This window comes from Pseudophryne corroboree, chromosome 4 (assembly GCF_028390025.1).
Source record: "Pseudophryne corroboree isolate aPseCor3 chromosome 4, aPseCor3.hap2, whole genome shotgun sequence".
In the NCBI taxonomy this organism is placed as follows: Eukaryota; Metazoa; Chordata; class Amphibia; order Anura; family Myobatrachidae; genus Pseudophryne; species Pseudophryne corroboree.
Genome location: NC_086447.1, coordinates 695,369,107 through 695,390,067, shown reverse-complemented (window position 1 = coordinate 695,390,067; position 20,961 = coordinate 695,369,107). Strand labels below are relative to the sequence as shown.

Genomic DNA, 20,961 nt, shown 5'->3' with positions numbered 1-20,961 from the left:
TCACACAACTCATTTAATTCATCAGATGGGGGAAAAGTCACTGGCTGCTTTTTCTCCCCAAACATAATACCCCTCTTGGTGGTAACTGGGTTAATATCAGAAATGTGCAATACATCTTTCATTGCAGTAATCATGCATCGGATGGCTTTTGTAGACTGTACATTTGTCTCATCCTCATCTACACTGGAGTCAGACTCCGTGTCGACATCTGTGTCTACCATCTGAGCCAGAGGGCGTTTATGAGCCCCTGACGGCCTCTGAGTCGCCTGGGCAGGCGCGGGCTGAGACCCCGGCTGTCCCAAGGCTGCTGCGTCATCGAACCTTTTATGTAAGGAGTTGACACTGTCGGTTAAGACCTTCCACATATCCATCCAATCAGGTGTCGGCCCCGTCGGGAGCGACACCACACTAATCTGCCCCTGCTCCGCCTCCACGTAACCCTCCTCATCAAACATGTCGACACAGCCGTACCGACACACCGCACACACACAGGGAATGCTCTGACTGAGGACAGGACCCCACAAAGTCCTTTGGGGAGACAGAGAGTATGCCAGCACACACCACAGCGCTATATAACACAGGGATGTACACTATAATAAGTGATTGTTCCCAATAGCTGCTTACTTATCTTATTTGCGCCTAAATTTAAGTGCCCCCCCCCTCTCTTTTTTACTCTTCTTGTATCCAGATACTGCAGGGGAGAGCCTGGGGAGCTGCTTCCAGCGGAACTGTGAAGGGAAAATGGCGCTGGTGTGCTGAGGAAGAAGGCCCCGCCCCCTCAGCGGCGGGCTTCTGTCCCGCGTTTTGTGAGACTTAATGGTGGGGGTTTGCACACATATACAGTGACAGACTGTATTATGTGTATAATTTGTGCCAAAAGGTATTATAATTGCTGCCCAGGGCGCCCCCCCCCCAGCGCCCTGCACCCAACAGTGACCGGAGTGTGTGGTGTGCTGTGGGAGCAATGGCGCACAGCTGCAGTGCTGTGCGCTACCTTAATGAAGACAGGAGTCTTCAGCCGCCGTTTTCGTCGTTTCTTCTGTCTTCTGGCTCTGCAAGGGGGACGGCGGCGCGGCTCCGGGAACGGACGATCGAGGTCAGGCCCTGTGTTCGAACCCTCTGGAGCTAATGGTGTCCAGTAGCCTAAGAAGCACAAGCTAGCTGCAAGCAGGTAGGTTTGCTTCTCTCCCCTCAGTCCCACGTAGCAGTGAGTCTGTTGCCAGCAGATCTCACTGAAAATAAAAAACCTAACAAATACTTTCTTTTCTAGCAAGCTCAGGAGAGCCCACTAGGTGCATTCAGCTCTGGCCGGGCACAGATTCTAACTGAGGTCTGGAGGAGGGGCATAGAGGGAGGAGCCAGTGCACACCAGATAGTACCTAATCTTTCTTTTAGAGTGCCCAGTCTCCTGCGGAGCCCGTCTATTCCCCATGGTCCTTACGGAGTTCCCAGCATCCACTAGGACGTCAGAGAAATTCTCTTTCCACCAGTAACTATAAAGATGCAAGTAACCGCTCGAGAATGAAATCTAAAAATAAAATTGCTTAAATAGCAGGAAAAAAAAAATCCGGACATACCTTTCCTTTAGGAATTTTCCCTGAGATCTCTTTGCCGCTGGCCATCAGTGTTCCCATAATTACAGAATAAGCGACCACACTAAGGACAAACCACAAGAACATAGACAAGCTAAATGAAGGACAAGCATCTATACAAATAACTAGTCTTCCATTCAGATTCCATCTTTAGCATTTCAGATTATGTTTAAGCATTGCTTTAGATAAACCATAATCTCTATACTGAAATTAGGTAACATTTGTATAAATTAGTTTTATCTTGAAATAAATGCAAACGAAGATTGTATTGGTTAAGACATTTAGCAGACCTGGCGAAAACAGTGATGTGATGCATTAATACCAAGCAGAAACAAACTGAAATTAGCACTGAAGCTTGCAATCTAGCCAGTACAATGAGCCAGTAAAAACATGACGTCTTCTGTAATATGTGAAAAAAAGAAGTTTCATATGGAAATTAAAGTGTGTAACATACAGTGGTGCAGGGAGAACTATAATGCGAGATCTTACAGTAAGGTAGGCTTGGAAGAATGAATCCAAAATTTAGGAGCCAGGGCTAAAGATTAGGCATATGTATGGTGCACAAAGCATACCGACAGCAAACACTAGTGGGAAAATGTTGAGGCTCCAGCACACTGCACATGATACTACAGTCAACAGAACAGCAGTATAGACCACAAGTATACACTCCACCCCACCCATTGTATATTGATTAGCATACAAGCCTCTGTTCAGAACAGCAGTCTTGTGGGCCTGATTCAGTGCTGGATGCAGTTATGATATTTTTGCAGATTCCCAATGTCAAGGAAACCACAGTTTCAGTTGCTGCCTTCTGGGAGCAGGAAGTGGGCAGTTTCAGAAACCGGGGGCATGTCTGCCCAGTTTCCTGGGAGTAATGAGGTCAGTGTCTGCGTTTTCAAACTGCGATGGCATTCTGAGTAGCCTTAGGCTTAGGCTACTCAGAATGCCGATGCTGTAACCGATGGTCGCGATGGTGATTCAATGCTGTGTGTCTTTGGATGCAGCATTAAGATCTGCAATGCCAGCAGTGGCCGTTTTTTATCCGAAGACGCCTCCTTCGGCAACAGCATATTTTCGCATCACTACTGCCATCAAAGATGCTGCACTGATGCAGATAGCGCCTCCTGTGTGCTTACAGCATAGCAGCTAGTGAGCCCTCAGAATGCCATTACAAAACTGCATGCTAAGCAAGTCAGTTTCTACAAATTGGCCAGCAGTAGCCATGAGGCTTCCAGCTTGCGTAAGCACTGTTGTCTCTTGGCCTCTATGTCCATAAGCCAGGTAGCTAGAACATAATTTGTAGTCGATATGGATACCAGTATAATATCTGTGCTCAGTAAGCATAGGTACTGCATGCAGCTTTTCCAGACTGTAATGAGAACAAACAATTAGCCTCTCATGCTCTGTTTGCTCCAGTGGAAAAAAAGTCACATACTAGTAGCAAGATGTTTATCTGGAACCCACTTCGAAACGTTCCTGGACATATTATGAAATGATAATTAAAGAGGTGAGACCTTGACATGATCCAAATGTTTAGAAGTGGCAGGAACATTTCTTACACACTGTGGCAGAACCAGGCTTCTCATGTCTAGCTACAGAACTCTGATATCATTAGATAACTTTAATAATGCCCAGATAATAATTGAATGAGTACTATCCTTTGGCAACATCTTTAATATCATAGCACAATGCACCACCACTGAACTGATGCAGCACAACACAGAAGCAATGGACCTATGGCAGCAAGAGGACACAACCATTGTGACTGTACAAATACAGCACAAGACACGGACACTGAGAGAATGGAGACACGTCCTCTCTCTACACTCTCCAATGCCGGAGTGAAAATGGCGGGGACGCGCGGCTCCTTATATGGAATCCAAACCCTGCGAGAATCTGACAGTGGGATGATGACGTTTTGCCTCGTTCTGGTTTCCGAGTCAGGCGGGAAAACCTGAGCCTGACTCGGATCCGGGCTCGGGTGGTGAAGTTCGGGGGGGGGGTTCGGCTCTCTGAGAACCAAACCCCATCATCTCTAGTTACCAGCCTGTCAAAATGACAGAACAACATAACATTAATGTTATCGTCAGGAGCTGAGTGTGCACTAACAAAGCAACACTTGAATTGCTTCGCTGGGCGCCATCTGGTGGCCACCAAAGCATAAAACACTTGAATTCACCCCATAGAGGTGAGGAGCAACATTAGCCTTTTATTATTTAGAATAACATTTTGATTAATTTCTCTTTAGTTTACATTTCCAGCAATATCCCCTAGCAACAGACAGAGGAGGAGGAGATGTACTAAGCTATGGAAAGTGATAAAGTACCAGCCAATCAACTCCTGTCATGTTATAGGATGTGTTTGACAAATGTCAGAGGATGATTGGCTGGTGCTTTATCTCTCTCCACTTTCTCTCTCTCCAAAGCTTTAGTACATCTGCCCCAGAGAGAGAGGTTCTTATACAGGCGGTGGCCGACAAGGAGGGGTATTCTAGAAGGGAATGATAGGAAAGCGCATAAGAAAATTCAACGGCAAAATACAACATTTTAGATTTCAGTCTGGGGGAAGGGATGGTATGTGTCTCACTTCTTTAAGAATTCCTGAAACTCAATGAGACATTCCTTAATTCATGTCCTACTATACACTAAACAGAAGCCATTTCTGGTTCCATTATCCTGCACTGTAGAAGCTTGGAGTTTAATAAACAATACATGTTTCATCCAGATGTGTCCAGCTGTTTATTATAAATCTTATTCTGTTTCCCAATGCTAATGCAGAGAAGTACTCAGATTTGGTATGCAGAAAATGTTTTGTTGGATTAAGTGTACATTTTCCCCTGCAAAGGCGCTTTACTTCCCAATTCTTCTAGCTAGGAAGGGTCAGAGTACTTGTATTAACTATTAATGCATCAAACTTTTGAGCATGCTACAAGGGTTTATATTTTCCAACCTGTTATATACAGAAAATAATTAGTCATTTTTAATTAAAATATGCAGAAGTAGGTCAGGATTAAGTATCTTATGCTTACCAAACATTTTAAAAATATGGAAGACACTCACCTTGATCCCCTAGAGAGTGGCATTAAATTGTAGAAATAATACACCAATGACAGAATCAGTTCACACACTACATCGGGCTCCTAGAGGGGAAAGAGGAGAGACATTCAGAGCGTCAATGGTGGCTGTAAAAGAGGCAAGGTTAAAAGCTTCACAGACGATAATGAATCGCGGTGTGGTGTCAGCAAATAGTCACTATGATAACTGCGATATCTGACGTAAATAAATCTGCCTTATTCTTATCTGAAATATAATAGCCTCAGCACTGCATTAATGGTCATTTATACATTAAAGAACACAATGAAACCAGATAAGTACAAACTTAAAGTGAATGCAGAACTATAAAATATGACAATACTTTCTAGTCACCTTGGAAATAGAGAGCAGACATGATCCAGTTTCTGAAATAATTCATTGGCAGACAGATATATACAGTATAGCCTAGACATACTAAAAAGGTGCTTGCCAAGCTTTCATTTCTGGCACAGTGATTTTAGTCAATAGGTCATCAAAGGAACATTAAAACAAAGAACACAAATTGGAACAGTAGAAATATGTAATTGTTAGACCATATTATTAAATATTTCATTATATAAACACAATCCAAGATATATCCGATTTGGAGGTGGAAATCAATTAAAATAAAAAACTTAAATCCAGAATGATGATTAATCCGATGTAACTTCATTTCCATCAGGAAGCAGCTTATGAAAGGTATACAGTTCTAGGTAGCTAGCAAATCAAACAATTTTAAGCTTATTAAGTTAAGCTTAAACTGTAGCTAGATGATACAGTATACGAGATGATGCATTATAAACACTGATACAATATAGGACTTGTTATAAGTACCATGATACTGATAGATAGATAGATATATATATATTTTTTTTTTTTTTGCATTTTCTATGTTTTATTTCTACCATATGTTTTAAATTAATAGTTTAGGCCACAAAACACAATCTCCCTTTATGACTAAATGGACATTATTAAAATAAAATATTGCGTAGACCAGCCCTGGCCAACCTGTTGCTCTCCAGCTGTTGCGAAACTACACATTACAGCATGCCCTGACACCGTTTTAGCATTCCCTAATAGAAAAACTGTGGCAGGGCACGCTGGGACTGTTTCACAACAGCTGGAAAGCCACAGTTTGGCTAGGCGTAGACCAGAGGTTCCCAAACGCGGTTCTCAAGGCACCCAAACAGTTCAGGTTTTAGGTATATCCATGGCTCAGCACAGATGGTTAAATCAAATTGACTAGGTTTCTAATTAAGTCACCTGTGGCTAGGCATGGATACATTTAAAACCAGGACCGTTGGGGTGCCTTGAGGACAGAGTCTGGGAACCTCTGGCGTAGACTATACTGTGATGACTGTTACCATTCAAATCCCAATGTCCATTTAAAGTCAGAACTGCCGTCTTGTCGGAATGACTGCAGTTTCCGACTTGTTTAGGTCGGATAGTGTTCTGACCTATTCAATCAAGCTGCCGTTTTTCCGACAGGTTGGCAATTCGTCGGAAAACACTTGGATCAATTGTCGGAAAACACTTGGCTCAGCGGATTAGTCGCGGATCCACGTGTTTCGGATTCAAGGCCAAATAAGACAGGTTTTCCGACAATGTCAATCCGACGTTAAGAAAAGTTGGACTGACATTGTCGAGAATGGCCAGATTTGGCCACTCATTGAATACTGAAATGTCAGATCTCTTCCGTCAGAAAGGATCCGACATCAATTGAATACCCATAATATGTACGAAAATACTGTGAAAATCTTCTGGCAGATATTAGACTACCGGAAACATGCAATGGGTCCCAATCCCAGTGATGACAATGATAAAAGTAGACGAATGAGGCCCTATGTAACCCCCCAAAAATATGGTTTGGTCATTTAGACCCAATGTCCATCCTAATGGACAACGATTTGCTAGAGTTGTAGCTGGTACACCAAAACCTTGTGATTGTTCTAATTCAATATTTTTATATTCTAGCAACTCCAATTACTTTTTACGATGTTGCAGAAATTCGATTTATAAATTACGTTGTTTTACTTGTAACGTGAGATACTCACATCATGGCGATCTTTCTGAGCGTAGCCATCTTTCAAACTCGCAGCAGCCAGTGCTGCCATCTACCAGAACATGTTCACAGTATTTTCGTATATTTAAATGGACATTAGGATGTGAATAGCAACTGTGATCACAATACAGTCTATGCAATAATTTTAATAATGTCCTAAATGGACAAGGGGTCATAAAGGGATGCGTTATGTGACATTACCGACGTCAGGATCTCGAATGCTGAATAGTCCGCCGGTTGGCAGACCGACCAACAGGGACTATTCCCACTCCTGTGTGTCCGTGACACCCATAGAGGGAGAATAGAACCTGTGGCGAGTGCAGCGAGCCACCGAGCTCACTGCATTGCAAGTGCAGCGACCCCGCAAGGGACTTCGTTGCACTCCTTGCCCCCCCCCCCCCCCACCGGCCATCTAGAAGCCGGGATCCTGGCGTTGGCATGGTGACCGGTAGTCCCCCAACCATCGGTCACCCGGATCCAACCAGTTATAAAGGGTTAAGGTCAACTATGTTAATTATTTAAGGTCATCAAACAGCTGCCTGTTTTTTGGATGGGCTGATTTCAGACTACACACACACACACACACACAGAGAAAGAATGCACTCACTAGCCTTGATCTAAGAATATAAAGCAGAGGTTCCCAAACACGGTCTTCATGGCCCCCCAAAAGTGGTTTTAGTATTATCCCTGCTTGTGTACAGATGGTATAATCAAACTAACTGAGGTACTAATTAAGTCACGTGTGCCTAAGTATGGATGTTCCTAAAACCTGGACCGTTGGGGTGCCTTGAGTACCGCAACTGGGAACCACTGATATAAAGGCTTAGTCACCATATTGTAAAGTCACCGTTTATACAAAGACCTATCTGTAGGCATCCATTGGTTCTTCTGTTATGGTATGGATGGGTCTTATGTAATAGCCTGTAGGCACAGGGGCGAGTCTGGAGAGTTAGGCCATATTGTAAAGCAGCAATTATTTAAAAGGAAAAAATAAGAATTTACTCACCGGTAATTCTATTTCTCGTAGTCCGTAGTGGATGCTGGGAACTCCGTAAGGACCATGGGGAATAGACGGCTCCGCAGGAGACTGGGCACATCTAAAAAAAGATTTAGGACTATCTGGTGTGCACTGGCTCCTCCCCCTATGACCCTCCTCCAAGCCTCAGTTAGGACACTGTGCCCGGAAGAGCTGACACAATAAGGAAGGATTTTGAATCCTGGGTAAGACTCATACCAGCCACACCAATCACACATATAACTCGTGATAGGAACCCCGGTTAACAGTATGATAACAAAAGGAGCCTCTGAACAGATGGCTCGCAATAATAACCCGATTTGTGTAACAATAACTATTTACAAGTATTGCAGACAATCCGCACTTGGGATGGGCGCCCAGCATCCACTACGGACTACGAGAAATAGAATTACCGGTGAGTAAATTCTTATTTTCTCTGACGTCCTAGTGGATGCTGGGAACTCCGTAAGGACCATGGGGATTATACCAAAGCTCCCAAACGGGCGGGAGAGTGCGGACGACTCTGCAACACCGAATGAGAGAACTCCAGGTCCTCCTCAGCCAGGGTATCAAATTTGTAGAATTTTGCAAACGTGTTTTGCCCCTGACCAAGTAGCAGCTCGGCAAAGTTGTAAAGCCGAGACCCCTCAGGCAGCCGCCCAAGATGAGCCCACCTTCCTTGTGGAATGGGCTTTTACAGATTTAGGCTGCGGTAGTCCCACCGCAGAATGCGCCAGCTGAATAGTGCTACAAATCCAGCGCGCGATAGTCTGCTTAGAAGCAGGAGCACCCAGTTTGTTGGGTGCATACAGGATAAACAGCGAGTCCATTTTCCTGACTCCCGGCGTCCTGGAAACATAAATTTTCAGGGCCCTGACTACGTCCAGTAACTTGGAATCCTCCAAGATCCCAGCAGCCGCAGGCACCACAATAGACTGGTTCAAGTGAAACGCTGATACCACCTTCGGGAGAAACTGAGGACGAGTCCTCAATACTGCCCTATCCATATGGAAAATCAGATAAGGGCTTTTATAGGACAAAGCCGCCAATTCTGACACACGCCTGGCCGAAGCCAGGGCCAACAGCATGACCACTTTCCACGTGAGATATTTCACATCCACAGTCTTAAGTGGTTCAAACCAATGTGATTTCAGGAACTCCAAAACCACATTGAGATCCCAAGGTGCCACTGGGGGCACAAAAGGGGGCTGAATATGCAGAACTCCCTTGACAAAAGTCTGAACTTCAGGCAAGGAAGCTAGTTCTTTCTGGAAGAAAATCGACAGGGCCGAAATCTGGACCTTAATGGACCCCAATTTGAGGCCCAACGTCACCCCTGCTTGTAGGAAATGCAGGAATCGACCCAGTTGAAATTCCTCCGTTGGGCCTTCCTGGCCTCACACCAAGCAACATATTTTGCCAATGCGGTGATAATGTTTTGCGGTGACATCCTTCCTGGCTTTGATCAGGGTAGGGATGACTTCCTCCGGAATGCCCTTTTCCTTCAGGATCCGGTGTTCAACCGCCATGCCGTCAAACGCAGCCGCGGTAAGTCTTGGAACAGACAGGGCCCCTGCTGCAGCAGATCCTGTCTGAGCGGCAGAGGCCAAGGGTCCTCTGAAAGCATCTCTTGAAGTTCCGGGTACCAAGCTCTTCTTGGCCAATCCGGAACCACGAGTATAGTTTTCACTCCTCGCCTTCGTATTACCTTGGGAATGAGAGGCAGAGGAGGAAACACATAAACCGACTGGTACACCCACGGTGTTACTAGAGCGTCCACAGCGATCGCCTGAAGGTCCCTTGACCTGGCGCAATATCTTTTTAGCTTTTTGTTGAGGCGGGACGCCATCATGTCCACCTGTGGTCTTTCCCACCGGTTTACCAGTATTTGGAAGACTTCTGGATAAAGTCCCCATTCTCCCGGGTGGAGGTCGTGCCTGCTGAGGAAGTCTGCTTCCCAGTTGTCCACTCCCGGAATGAACACTGCTGTCAGTGCTAACACATGATTTTCCGCCCATCGGAGAATTCTTGTGGCTTCTGCCATTGCCCTCCTGCTTCTTGTGCCGCCCTGTCTGTTTACATGGGCGACCGCCGTGATGTTGTCTGATTGGATCAGTACCGGCTGGTTCTGAAGCAGGGGCCTTGCTTGGCTTAGGGCATTGTAAATGGCCCTTAGCTCCAGAATATTTATGTGAAGCGAAATCTCCTGATTTGACCACAGTCCTTGGAAATTTCTTCCCTGTGTGACTGCCCCCCAGCCCCGAAGGCTGGCATCCGTGGTCACCAGGACCCAGTCCTGTATTCCGAATCTGCGGCCCTCTAGTAGATGAGCCCTCTGCAGCCACCACAGCAGCGACACCCTGGTCCTTGCTGACAGGGTTATCCGCTGTTGCATCTGGAGATGGGACCCGGACCATTTGTCCAACAGGTCCCACTGGAAAGTCCTTGCGTGGAACCTTCCGAATGGAATTGCTTCGTACGAAGCTACCATTTTTCCCAGGACTCGCGTGCATTGATGTACCGACACCTGTCCCGGTTTTAGGAGGTCTCTGACTAGAGATGACAACTCCTCGGCTTTTTCCACTGGAAGAAACACTTTTTTCTGGTCTGTGTCCAGAATCATTCCCAGGAACAGAAGACGTGTCGTTGGGACCAGCTGTGACTTTGGAATATTGAGAATCCAGCCGTGCTGTTGTAGCACTTCCAGAGAAAGTGCTACCCCCACTACCAACTGTTCTTTGGACCTCGCCTTTATCAGGAGATCGTCCAAGTACGGGATAATTAAAACTCCCTTCTTGCGAAGGAGTATCATCATTTCGGCCATTACCTTGGTAAAGACCCTCGGTGCCGTGGATAACCCAAACGGCAGCGTCTGGAACTGATAGTGACAGTCCTGTACCACAAATCTGAGGTACTCCTGGTGAGGGGGGTAAATGGGGACATGTAGGTACGCATCCTTGATGTCCAGGGAGACCATGTAATCCCCCTCGTCCAGGCTCGCAATAACCACCCTGAGTGATTCCATCTTGAACTTGAACCTTTTGATATAAGTGTTCAAGGATTTTAAATTTAAGATGGGCCTCACCGAACCGTCCGGTTTCGGTACCACAAACATTGTGGAATAGTAACCCTTTCCTTGCTGAAGGAGGGGTACCTAGACAATCACTTGCTCTGAATACAGTTTCTGGATAGCCACCAACACTGCCTCCCTGACAGAGGGAGTTGCTGGTAAGGCAGATTTTAGAAAACAGCGGGGGGGGGGGGGGGGGGGACGTCTCGAATTCCAGCCTGTACCCCTGAGATACTACTTGAAGGATCCAGGGAACCACCTGTGAGAGAGCCCACTGTGTGCTGAAATTTCTGTGAAGGGCCCCCACCGTACCCGGGTCCGCCTGTGAAGCCCCAGCGTCATGCTGTGGACTTACCGGACGCGGGGGAGGACTTTTGCTCTTGGGAACTGGCTGTATGCTGCAGCTTTTTCCCTCTACCTTTGCCTCTCGGCAGAAGGGATGCGCCTCGAGCCCTCTTGTGTTTATGGGGCCGAAAGGACTGTACTTGATAATACGGTGCTTTCTTTTGCTGTGGGATAGCCTGTGGCAAAATGTCGATTTCCCAGCCGTAGCTGTGGAAACGAGGTCTGAAAGACCATCCCCAACAGTTCCACCCCTCAGCAAAATATTGTCCCTATCCAGGGTATCAATATTATCCGACAGGGAATCTGACCACGCAGCAGCAGCACTGCACATCCATGCTGATGCAATCGCTGGTCGTAATATAATGCCCGTGTGTGTGTATATATAGCTTTTAGGGTAGCTTCCTGCCTTCTATCAGCAGGATCCTTTAGGGCGGCCGTATCCTGAGACGGTAGTGCCACCTGTTTTGATAAACGTGTAAGCGCTTTATCTACCCTAGGGGATATTTCCCAACGTGACCTATCCTCTGGCGGGAAAGGGTACGCTGCCAATAACCGTTTAGAAATTATCAATTTCTTATCGGGGGAAGTCCAGGCTTCCTCACACACCTCATTTAATTCCTCAGATGCAGGAAAAACTACTGGTAGTTTTTTCTCACCGAACATAATACCCTTTTTTGTGGTACCTGGGGTACTATCAGAAATGTGTAATACATTTTTCATTGCCTCAATCATGTAACGGGTGGACCTATTGGAGGGTACACTAGTCTCATCGTCGTCGACACTGGAGTCGGTATCAGTGTCGACATCTGTGTCTGTCATCTGAGGTAGCGGGCGTTTTAAAGCCCCTGATGACATTTGAGACGCTGGAACAGTCACAAGCTGAGTAGCCGGCTGTCCTATGTCGTCAAACCTTTTATGTAAGGAGCTGACACTGTCACGTAATTCCTTCCATAAGTCCATCCACACAGGTGTCGACCCCTCAGGGGGTGACAACACATTTACAGGCATTTGCTCTGCCTCCACATCATTTTCCTCATCATACATGTCGACACAGCGGTACCGACACACAGCACACACACAGGGAATGCTCTGACAGAGGACAGGACCCCACAAAGCCCTTTGGGGAGACAGAGGGAGCGTATGCCAGCACACACCAGAGCGCTATATACCACAGGGATATCACCTATAAAGAGTGTTTTCCCCATATAGCTGCATATATATATTATACTGCGCCTAAATTTGTGCCCCCCCCCCTCTCTTTTTTACCCTTTCTGTAGTGCAGGACTGCAGGGGAGAGCCAGGGAGCGATCCTTCCAGCGAAGCCGTGAGGGAAAATGGCGCCAGTGTGCTGAGGGAGATGGCTCCGCCCCTTTTTCGGCGGGCTTTCTCACGCTATTTTAATATTTCTGGCAGGGGTTAATATACACCTATATAGCCTCTGGGGCTATATATGGTGTCAGTTTGCCAGCCAAGGTGTTATTTATTGCTGCTCAGGGCGCCCCCCCCCCCCCCCCAGTGCCCTGCACCCATCAGTGACCGAAGTGTGTGGTGTGCATGAGGAGCAATGGCGCACAGCTGCAGTGCTGTGCGCTACCTTGGAGAACACAGAAGTCTTCAGCCGCCGATTTTCCGGACCTTCTTGCTTCTGGCTCTGTAAGGGGGACGGCGGCGCGGCTGCGGGAACGGACGACGAGGTCGGGTCCTGTGTGCGATCCCTCTGGAGCTAATGGTGTCCAGTAGCCTAAGAAGCCCAAGCTACCACCACTTAGGTAGGTTCGCTTCTTCTCCCCTTAGTCCCTCGGTGCAGTGAGCCTGTTGCCAGCAGGTCTCACTGTAAAATAAAAAACCTAAATTATACTTTCTTTCTAGGAGCTCAGGAGAGCCCCTAGTGTGCATCCAGCTCAGCCGGGCACAGAAATCTAACTGAGGCTTGGAGGAGGGTCATAGGGGGAGGAGCCAGTGCACACCAGATAGTCCTAAATCTTTCTTTAGATGTGCCCAGTCTCCTGCGGAGCCGTCTATTCCCCATGGTCCTTACGGAGTTCCCAGCATCCACTAGGACGTCAGAGAAACAAAGTTGTTAAAATTATTGCCTCTTTAAAAACATGGGATAACATGTCAGAACTGTGTCCATGCCAGCAAAAGGTCCATGCCTGCAAAAGGTGTGCAGCCTAAAGCCACCTATTACTTACTGTATGTGCAGTTGCAGCAGCCATTTAATGTGAATGCAGCCTTACACTTAAGCAGTGACCGCCGTGGTTATGGACTCAGTCCACAAAGTGGCTGTCTCTGATGGGTGTATGTACAGGTTCAATTCAACATGTAGAAGAATTGGGAGAACATATTGAGAAAAACGAGGAAATTCATATTTTTGGTGGAGACTTACTCCTAGCTCTGTTGAAAGAGCCAACACTTTTCCTTTAGCTGTAAGGTCCTTATAAAGGGACTCGATCTCCGCATGGTACAGTTGTGTTCTTTCCTCTGTTGTTTGAGTCTCAACTGAAAACAGTATGTTACCAATTCTGAAAGAGACAGAATATAAAAAAAAAAAAATCAACACTTTAACAGAAACATCACAATGATGTTACTCAATGGGGTACATTTACTAAGATGGGAGTTCTATTTAAGATGGGATGTGGCCCACGGCAACCAAACAGAATCTACTTCTCATTTATCTAGCACCTTATAGAAGATAATACCTGAAATCTGATTGGTTGGTATGGGCAATATCACATCTTAAATAGAACTCCCGTCTTAGTAAATTTACCCAAATTAGTGTAAAATAATGAGAATGGTCTTGTTAGGTCTTTAAAGTCCATTTAATGATAGAAGTTAAGCAAATCTATTTTATCTAGAAATAGCTGTAATTTTTTTTCGTCTTACTTTATTAAATATTAAAAAGTAAATTATTGTATTAATAGCAACAAAAAAAGTACTTACCCGATTTTAATTTATATGCTTTTAAATTGCACAAGTTGCAAGCTGCCTATGACACAAAACATGTATACTGACCTGTGGGGACAATAGGACCTTTTCCCCATCTTCTTCAAAAGACACCGGACATGGACACATCCCATATTTAAATCGGGAGTATGGAGTCCAATGAGATCAAATTAACTTGCTCCAGGGCTGGTCATAGCAAAGAGTGCCCCTTCCAAATACTGTAAGCGCCTATCACAGATCCTGCAGTGACCCTTCCTTGAGCACTAGTGATCGCGGCAGTGTTAGATAAGACATGGATATGTGGAAACCACATATTCACTGAGATACGTATAGATTAATTTTCTGCTGATCTAATGCGTTATCCAGGGGTAGGGTATGAGTGACTGGCTGTCAGGAGACCAACCGGTCACAATACCGACACTGTGATCCAGGCTGTGATATGGCCGGCAGGGGCGAGCCCAACTAAGTCCCTTGCGGGCTCGCTGCACTCGCCACGCAGCGGGCTCACCACAGGTTCTATTCCCACTCTATGGTTGTCGTGGTCACCCATGAGTGGGATTACTCCCTGTTGGTCGGCATGCCGACAGACAGGATTTTGAGCGGGCGGATGTAGTGGTCGGTATGGTGACCGGCGGTCTTCTGACCGCCGGTCACATAACTACATCCTGTATCGGGTTGAAAATGGTCGGGGAATAACACATCCTTCCAATCAGGTCATCGCAATGTAGTCAGCAGCATGGGATAAGGGGAGAATCTCAATGAATTTGTTTGGGCATACTACATATTTGGTGAATTCGTTTTGTTTTTGAAACTCAGGTTTCTTCGAGCAGATTGCAGGTTTTTGGGGGGGTTTCTTACTATTTATGTTATGTATCTTTATTTGATATTCAGTATGTATGAGCACATAGCAAATGTTTATTTTTGGTTAATTACTATTAAACTCACAGCTCCGACTTTTGGATCAACCAAAGCAGGACACTGAAGGCAGGCACACAAAAGGGACAGAAAAAGCCACAATAGGGGTGTCCCAAGCACATCTGAAGTGCTCACATGTAGTGCACAAATATGTTGCACCTTATTATTGACAGTTAGGATGTATAGTAAAATACACAGGTGAGAAGAATGTCATTTCAGGCCCCCTTGTGATCACAGTATACATTAATAGGAGTCAATGGGACGGATTCAATGATATCGCACCCGCTATCTCCCATCTAAAGTGACAGGAGATAGAGGAGCGCCCCCAAACGGCATCAGACTGTCAATCACTGACAGTCTAATGACGACCCTGCACATCTTGTGAGTCTTGCGCAATACTCAAAGTATCAAACATCGATACTTTGTGGCGCAAGACAGCACATCTGAATTGGGCCCTATATGCACAGGGATTCCAAATGAACTACATTTGAGTTAATATACATCCAGTAACCACACAGCCCAGCCCCTCGCCTATTTACACATAACAAAAGATATTTAAAAAAAAGTTTAAAAAATAAAATAAAATTAAAGGGAAACAAAATGCCAACTATGCCAAAGTGCCATATTTATTTATTTTTTAAAGTGTGTATTTCTACAGCCCAAGAACCTTTTTATTAACATTACTAGCATTGCCCACAGCTTTGATCACGTGGATGTCTGATATTGACCAGCGGAACTCATTTTACAAAGACCTTAGTGCCATCTATTATTGTGATGTATATTTTATATTGAACACAATGATCACTAAATTTCTTTGTAAACAATATTTTCAGTTTTTACTGCAGGGAATAACACTAAACTATGCTTGGTGCTACTAACTTGTGAGCAAGCCATGCAAAGCTGCCCATGGAAGAAGATCTGAGATCTACACCTGCAGCCCTGATCGTTTGCCCCTGTGACTTGTTGATTATCATAGTGAAGCAGACACTTAGAGGAAACTGCAGGCACTTGAACTGAACTGAAAAATTGTTGGGAATAAGGGGTATACATGGTATAAACACAGTTTCACCTGCACCACATCCCATTAGAATCTCTGCCTCAATTAGGTTCCTCTGCAGAGCAGTAACTCTAAGGGGTATATGCAATTGCGGTCGAATTCCGAAAATGTCGAAAAACGGGACATTTTCGCACCAAAAAAAAATTCGACAATGCAATTCAGCACTTTTTGTCAAAAAAACGGACTTTCCAAATTAGACTTTTTGAAATTCGACATTTGTCAAATTCGACATTTCTGCAATGGTACAAATGCGGCAATTCGGCAAAAGTATATTCAATTGAAGATTGTAAATTCGACAACAGTGCTTTTAGACAGTAAATTCGTCATTTTCAATCCGCCACACTTTGCTGGCGGAATCTAATAAAAAAATGTAAAAACATGTTTTTTTTGTGGTTTTTTTATTGGTAATAGCATATCTATTTATATTAGAAGGGATTAGGTACATGGTTTGTCTATTTAGGAGGCACAAGTATTATTTATATATTAAAAAAAAAAAATATATAATAATAATAATAATAATAATAATATATATATATATATTATTTTTTTTTAAATGGAATGGGGTAAAAATCAGAAAAAAAAATGCGTAGGGTCCCCCCTCCAAAGCATAACCAGCCTCGGGCTCTTCGAGCCGGTCCTGGTTCTAAAAATCCGGGAAAAAACTGACAGGGGATCCCCCGTATTTTTAAAACCAGCACCGGGCTCTGCGCCTGGTGCAAAAAATACGGGGGACAAAAAGTGTAGGGGTCCCCCGTATTTTTTACACCAGCATCGGGCTCCACTAGCTGGGTAGATAATGACACAGCCGGGGGACACTTTTATACTGGTCCCTGCGGCCGTGGCATTAAATACGCAACTAGTCCCCCCCCCTCCAGCCACCCAAGGGCCAGGGGTGAAGCCTGAGGCTGTCCCCCCCATCCAAGGGCTGCGGATGGGGGGCTGATAGCCTTTTGAAAAATGAAAGAATATTGTTTTTTTCCAGTAGTACTACAAGTCCCAGCAAGCCTCCCCGCAAGCTGGTACTTGGAGAACCACACAAAAAAAATGGGCCCTCTGGTACCTGTAGTTCTACTGGAAAAAATACCCAAATAAAAACAGGACACGCACACCGTGAGAGTAAAACTTTATTTCACACCTGCCGACACACACATACTTACCTATGTTGACACTCCGACACTGGTCACGACCCCCTCGTCAGTGAAGAATCCGGGGTACCTGCAAAAAAAATTATACTCACCAAAAACCAGAGACCGGATCTTTTTTTATAATCCACGTACTTGTCGAAATAAAAAAACGAACACCCGGACTGAAAGGGGTCCCAATGCAGACACCCCCTGTGACTGCTGTCACAGAGGGTCCCTTCAGGCAATCAGCGAGCGCCACGTCGTGACACTCTGCTGATTGCCTATGTGCGTCTGAGCTGGCAGACAGCGCATCGCAAAGCTCCTCCATTATATTCAATGGTGGAGGATTTTACTCAAGGCTATCAGCCCCCCATCCGCAGCCCTTGGATGGGGGGGGGACAGCCTCGGGCTTCAACACTGGCCCTTGGGTGGCTGGGGGGGGGGGACCCCTTGATTGAAGGGGTCCCCACTCCTCCAGGGTACCCCGGCCAGGGGTGACTAGTTGGGTATTTAATGCCACGGCCGCACGGCGCTGTATAAAAGCGACCCCCAGCTGTGGCTTTATCTGTCCAGTTAGTGGAGCCCGGTGCTGGTCCCAAAAATACGGGGGACCCCTACTCTTTTTGTCCCCCGTATTTTTTGCACCAGGACCAGGCGCAGAGCCCGGTGCTGGTTGTTAAAATACGGGGGATCCCCTGTCATTTCCCCCCCCCGTATTTTGGCAACCAGGACCGGCTCAAAGAGCCCGAGGCTGGTTATGCTTAGGAGGGGGGACCCCACGCAATTTTTTTCCGTGTTTTTTGCCGTTTTCTCAACATTTTTAAAAATCTAATCAAAATCCGTCAAATCGCCCGTTTTTCGACAGCGGGACTGTCGAATCCGTTTTTTATTGAATATGTAGAATTCCGGCACCCACCTGCCGGAATTCAACGGTCGAATTGTGTCGAATTAAAAAACGGGCGAAAAATTGCCACGATTCGCCGGCAATTGCATATACCCCTAAGTCGGGTTCCGTTGAATAACTTAGGCGGAGTCAAGTTCCGCAAAAGCATGATCGGAACTCCAACTTTCTATTTTTATATACATATATGAAAATACAATCCAAATTCATCCAGTCGTTTTAGTGTGAAGCCAGAACAGAGACACAAAAATTAAGATTTTTTTTCCCGTCTCCATAGTTAGAAGTATTATTTAACAAAAACAAGTAAAAAATTCCTATATACATACACAACCCATACAGTTTTATTATATGGATAGATTAACTAAAGTGCACCCAGTTGTAAATGGTTGGGAATAACACATTCTGCCAATCAGGTCATCGCAATGCAGTCAGCAGCATGAAGCAAGGGGAGAATCTCAATGAATTTGTCCTATTACAAGTATAGCACAGAAACATGTCATAATCAAGCCCTTGTTGTTACAATAAGTATAGTAACAAGCTTGAATAATACTTAAAAAGATAAGAGTAGTCAGGGAGAAATTGTAGATGTTCGTTAAGGCGATCAGGAGATCGTGCATGGCTGATTTGTAAGAGCATAGGGCGACACTAACAGCTAGAGGGGAATGAGAAACAAACACTACAGAGTAGAAACGTCCTCTTCATTTGTGGGCATAGGCGTGCGCAGCTAATTTTATTAGGGGGTGCACCACCGGAGGGGTGTGTCTAGCACCGCCTTTTGGGCGTGTCTAGCACTGCCCAGGAACATGTCTAGCACTATTTTACATTCTCTCAGTAAAATCACATAGCTTAATTCTACTTTCTCCATAGTTCCTAATAATACAAATAGATATAATACACCCCAGAGAAATCAAATTAAACATTATGCTTTGACCACGGGCCTGTACTAACTTTCCACTACGGCATATACCCGTGTCCTAGCTGCCGCTGCACCCTATCGCTGCTTACACTTCCCCAACCTATACCTGACCCTGTGGCAGAACAAGAGTGTGATGGACCTAATTGCATATGCATTCCCCCCCACCCCACACTTTGCACCCTCCCGACACCTACACCCTGATTTTGAGTAGACCACTCTGAAAAAATAAGAATTTACTTACCGATAATTCTATTTCTCGTAGTCCGTAGTGGATGCTGGGGACTCCGTAAGGACCATGGGGAATAGCGGCTCCGCAGGAGACTGGGCACATCTAAAGAAAGCTTTAGGACTATCTGGTGTGCACTGGCTCCTCCCCCTATGACCCTCCTCCAAGCCTCAGTTAGGATACTGTGCCCGGACGAGCGTACACAATAAGGAAGGATTTTGAATCCCGGGTAAGACTCATACCAGCCACACCAATCACACTGTACAACTTGTGATCTGAACTCAGTTAACAGCATGATAACAGAGGAGCCTCTAGAAAAGATGGCTCACTACAGCAATAACCCGATTTTTTTGGTAACAATAACTATGTACCAGTATTGCAGACAATCCGCACTTGGGATGGGCGCCCAGCATCCACTACGGACTACGAGAAATAGAATTATCGGTAAGTAAATTCTTATTTTCTCTAACGTCCTAAGTGGATGCTGGGGACTCCGTAAGGACCATGGGGATTATACCAAAGCTCCCAAACGGGCGGGAGAGTGCGGATGACTCTGCAGCACCAATTGAGAGAACTCCAGGTCCTCCTCAGCCAGGGTATCAATTTTGTAGAATTTTACAAACGTATTTGCTCCTGACCAAGTAGCTGCTCGGCAAAGTTGTAAAGCCGAGACCCCTCGGGCAGCCGCCCAAGATGAGCCCACCTTCCTTGTGGAGTGGGCATTTACAGATTTTTGGCTGTGGCAGGCCTGCCACAGAATGTGCAAGCTGAATTGTACTACAAATCCAACGAGCAATAGTCTGCTTAGAAGCAGGAGCACCCAGCTTGTTGGGTGCATACAGGATAAACAGCGAGTCAGATTTTCTGACTCCAGCCGTCCTGGAAACATATTTTCAGGGCCCTGACAACGTCTAGCAACTTGGAGTCCTCCAAGTCCCTAGTAGCCGCAGGCACCACAATAGGTTGGTTCAGGTGAAACGCTGAAACCACCTTAGGGAGAAACTGAGGACGAGTCCTCAATTCCGCCCTGTCCGAATGGAAAATCAGATAAGGGCTTTTACAGGATAAAGCCGCCAATTCTGACACACGCCTGGCCCAGGCCAGGGCCAACAGCATGACCACTTTCCATGTGAGATATTTTAACTCCACAGATTTAAGTGGTTCAAACCAATGTGACTTTTGGAACCCAAAAAACTACATTGAGATCCCAAAGTGCCACTGGAGGCACAAAAGGAGGCTGTATATGCAGTACCCCTTTTACAAACGTCTGAACTTCAGGGACTGAAGCTAGTTCTTTTTGGAAGAAAATTGACAGGGCCGAAATTTGAACCTTAATGGACCCCAATTTCAGGCCCATAGACACTCCTGTTTGCAGGAAATGTAGGAATCGACCCAGTCGAATTTCCTCCGTCGGGCCTTACTGGCCTCGCACCACGCAACATATTTTCGCCAAATGCGGTGATAATGTTTTGCGGTTACATCCTTCCTGGCTTTGATCAGGATAGGGATGACTTCATCCGGAATGCCTTTTTTCCTTCAGGATCCGGCGTTCAACCGCCATGCCGTCAAACGCAGCCGCGGTAAGTCTTGGAACAGACAGGGTCCTTGTTGGAGCAGGTCCCTTCTTAGAGGTAGAGGCCAAGGATCCTCCGTGAGCATCTCTTGAAGTTCCGGTTACCAAGTCCTTCTTGGCCAATCCGGAGCCACGAATATAGGCCCTCATT

At 45.7% G+C, this 20,961-nt stretch overlaps 1 protein-coding gene across 3 annotated transcripts in view; it reads right to left on the bottom strand.

Moving 5' to 3' along the window:
• TTC13 (tetratricopeptide repeat domain 13) overlaps window positions 1-20,961 on the bottom strand; it is a 227,023-nt gene that overhangs the window by 29,029 nt on the left and 177,033 nt on the right. For all 3 annotated transcript variants that reach the window (XM_063917918.1, XM_063917919.1, XM_063917920.1), the window contains exons 19-21: window positions 13,542-13,677; window positions 4,652-4,731; window positions 1,578-1,656 (exon numbers count right to left, since the gene is read on the bottom strand). In XM_063917918.1, the coding sequence (XP_063773988.1) occupies window positions 1,578-1,656; window positions 4,652-4,731; window positions 13,542-13,677 (295 nt within the window). The remainder of the gene's footprint in view (window positions 1-1,577; window positions 1,657-4,651; window positions 4,732-13,541; window positions 13,678-20,961) is intronic.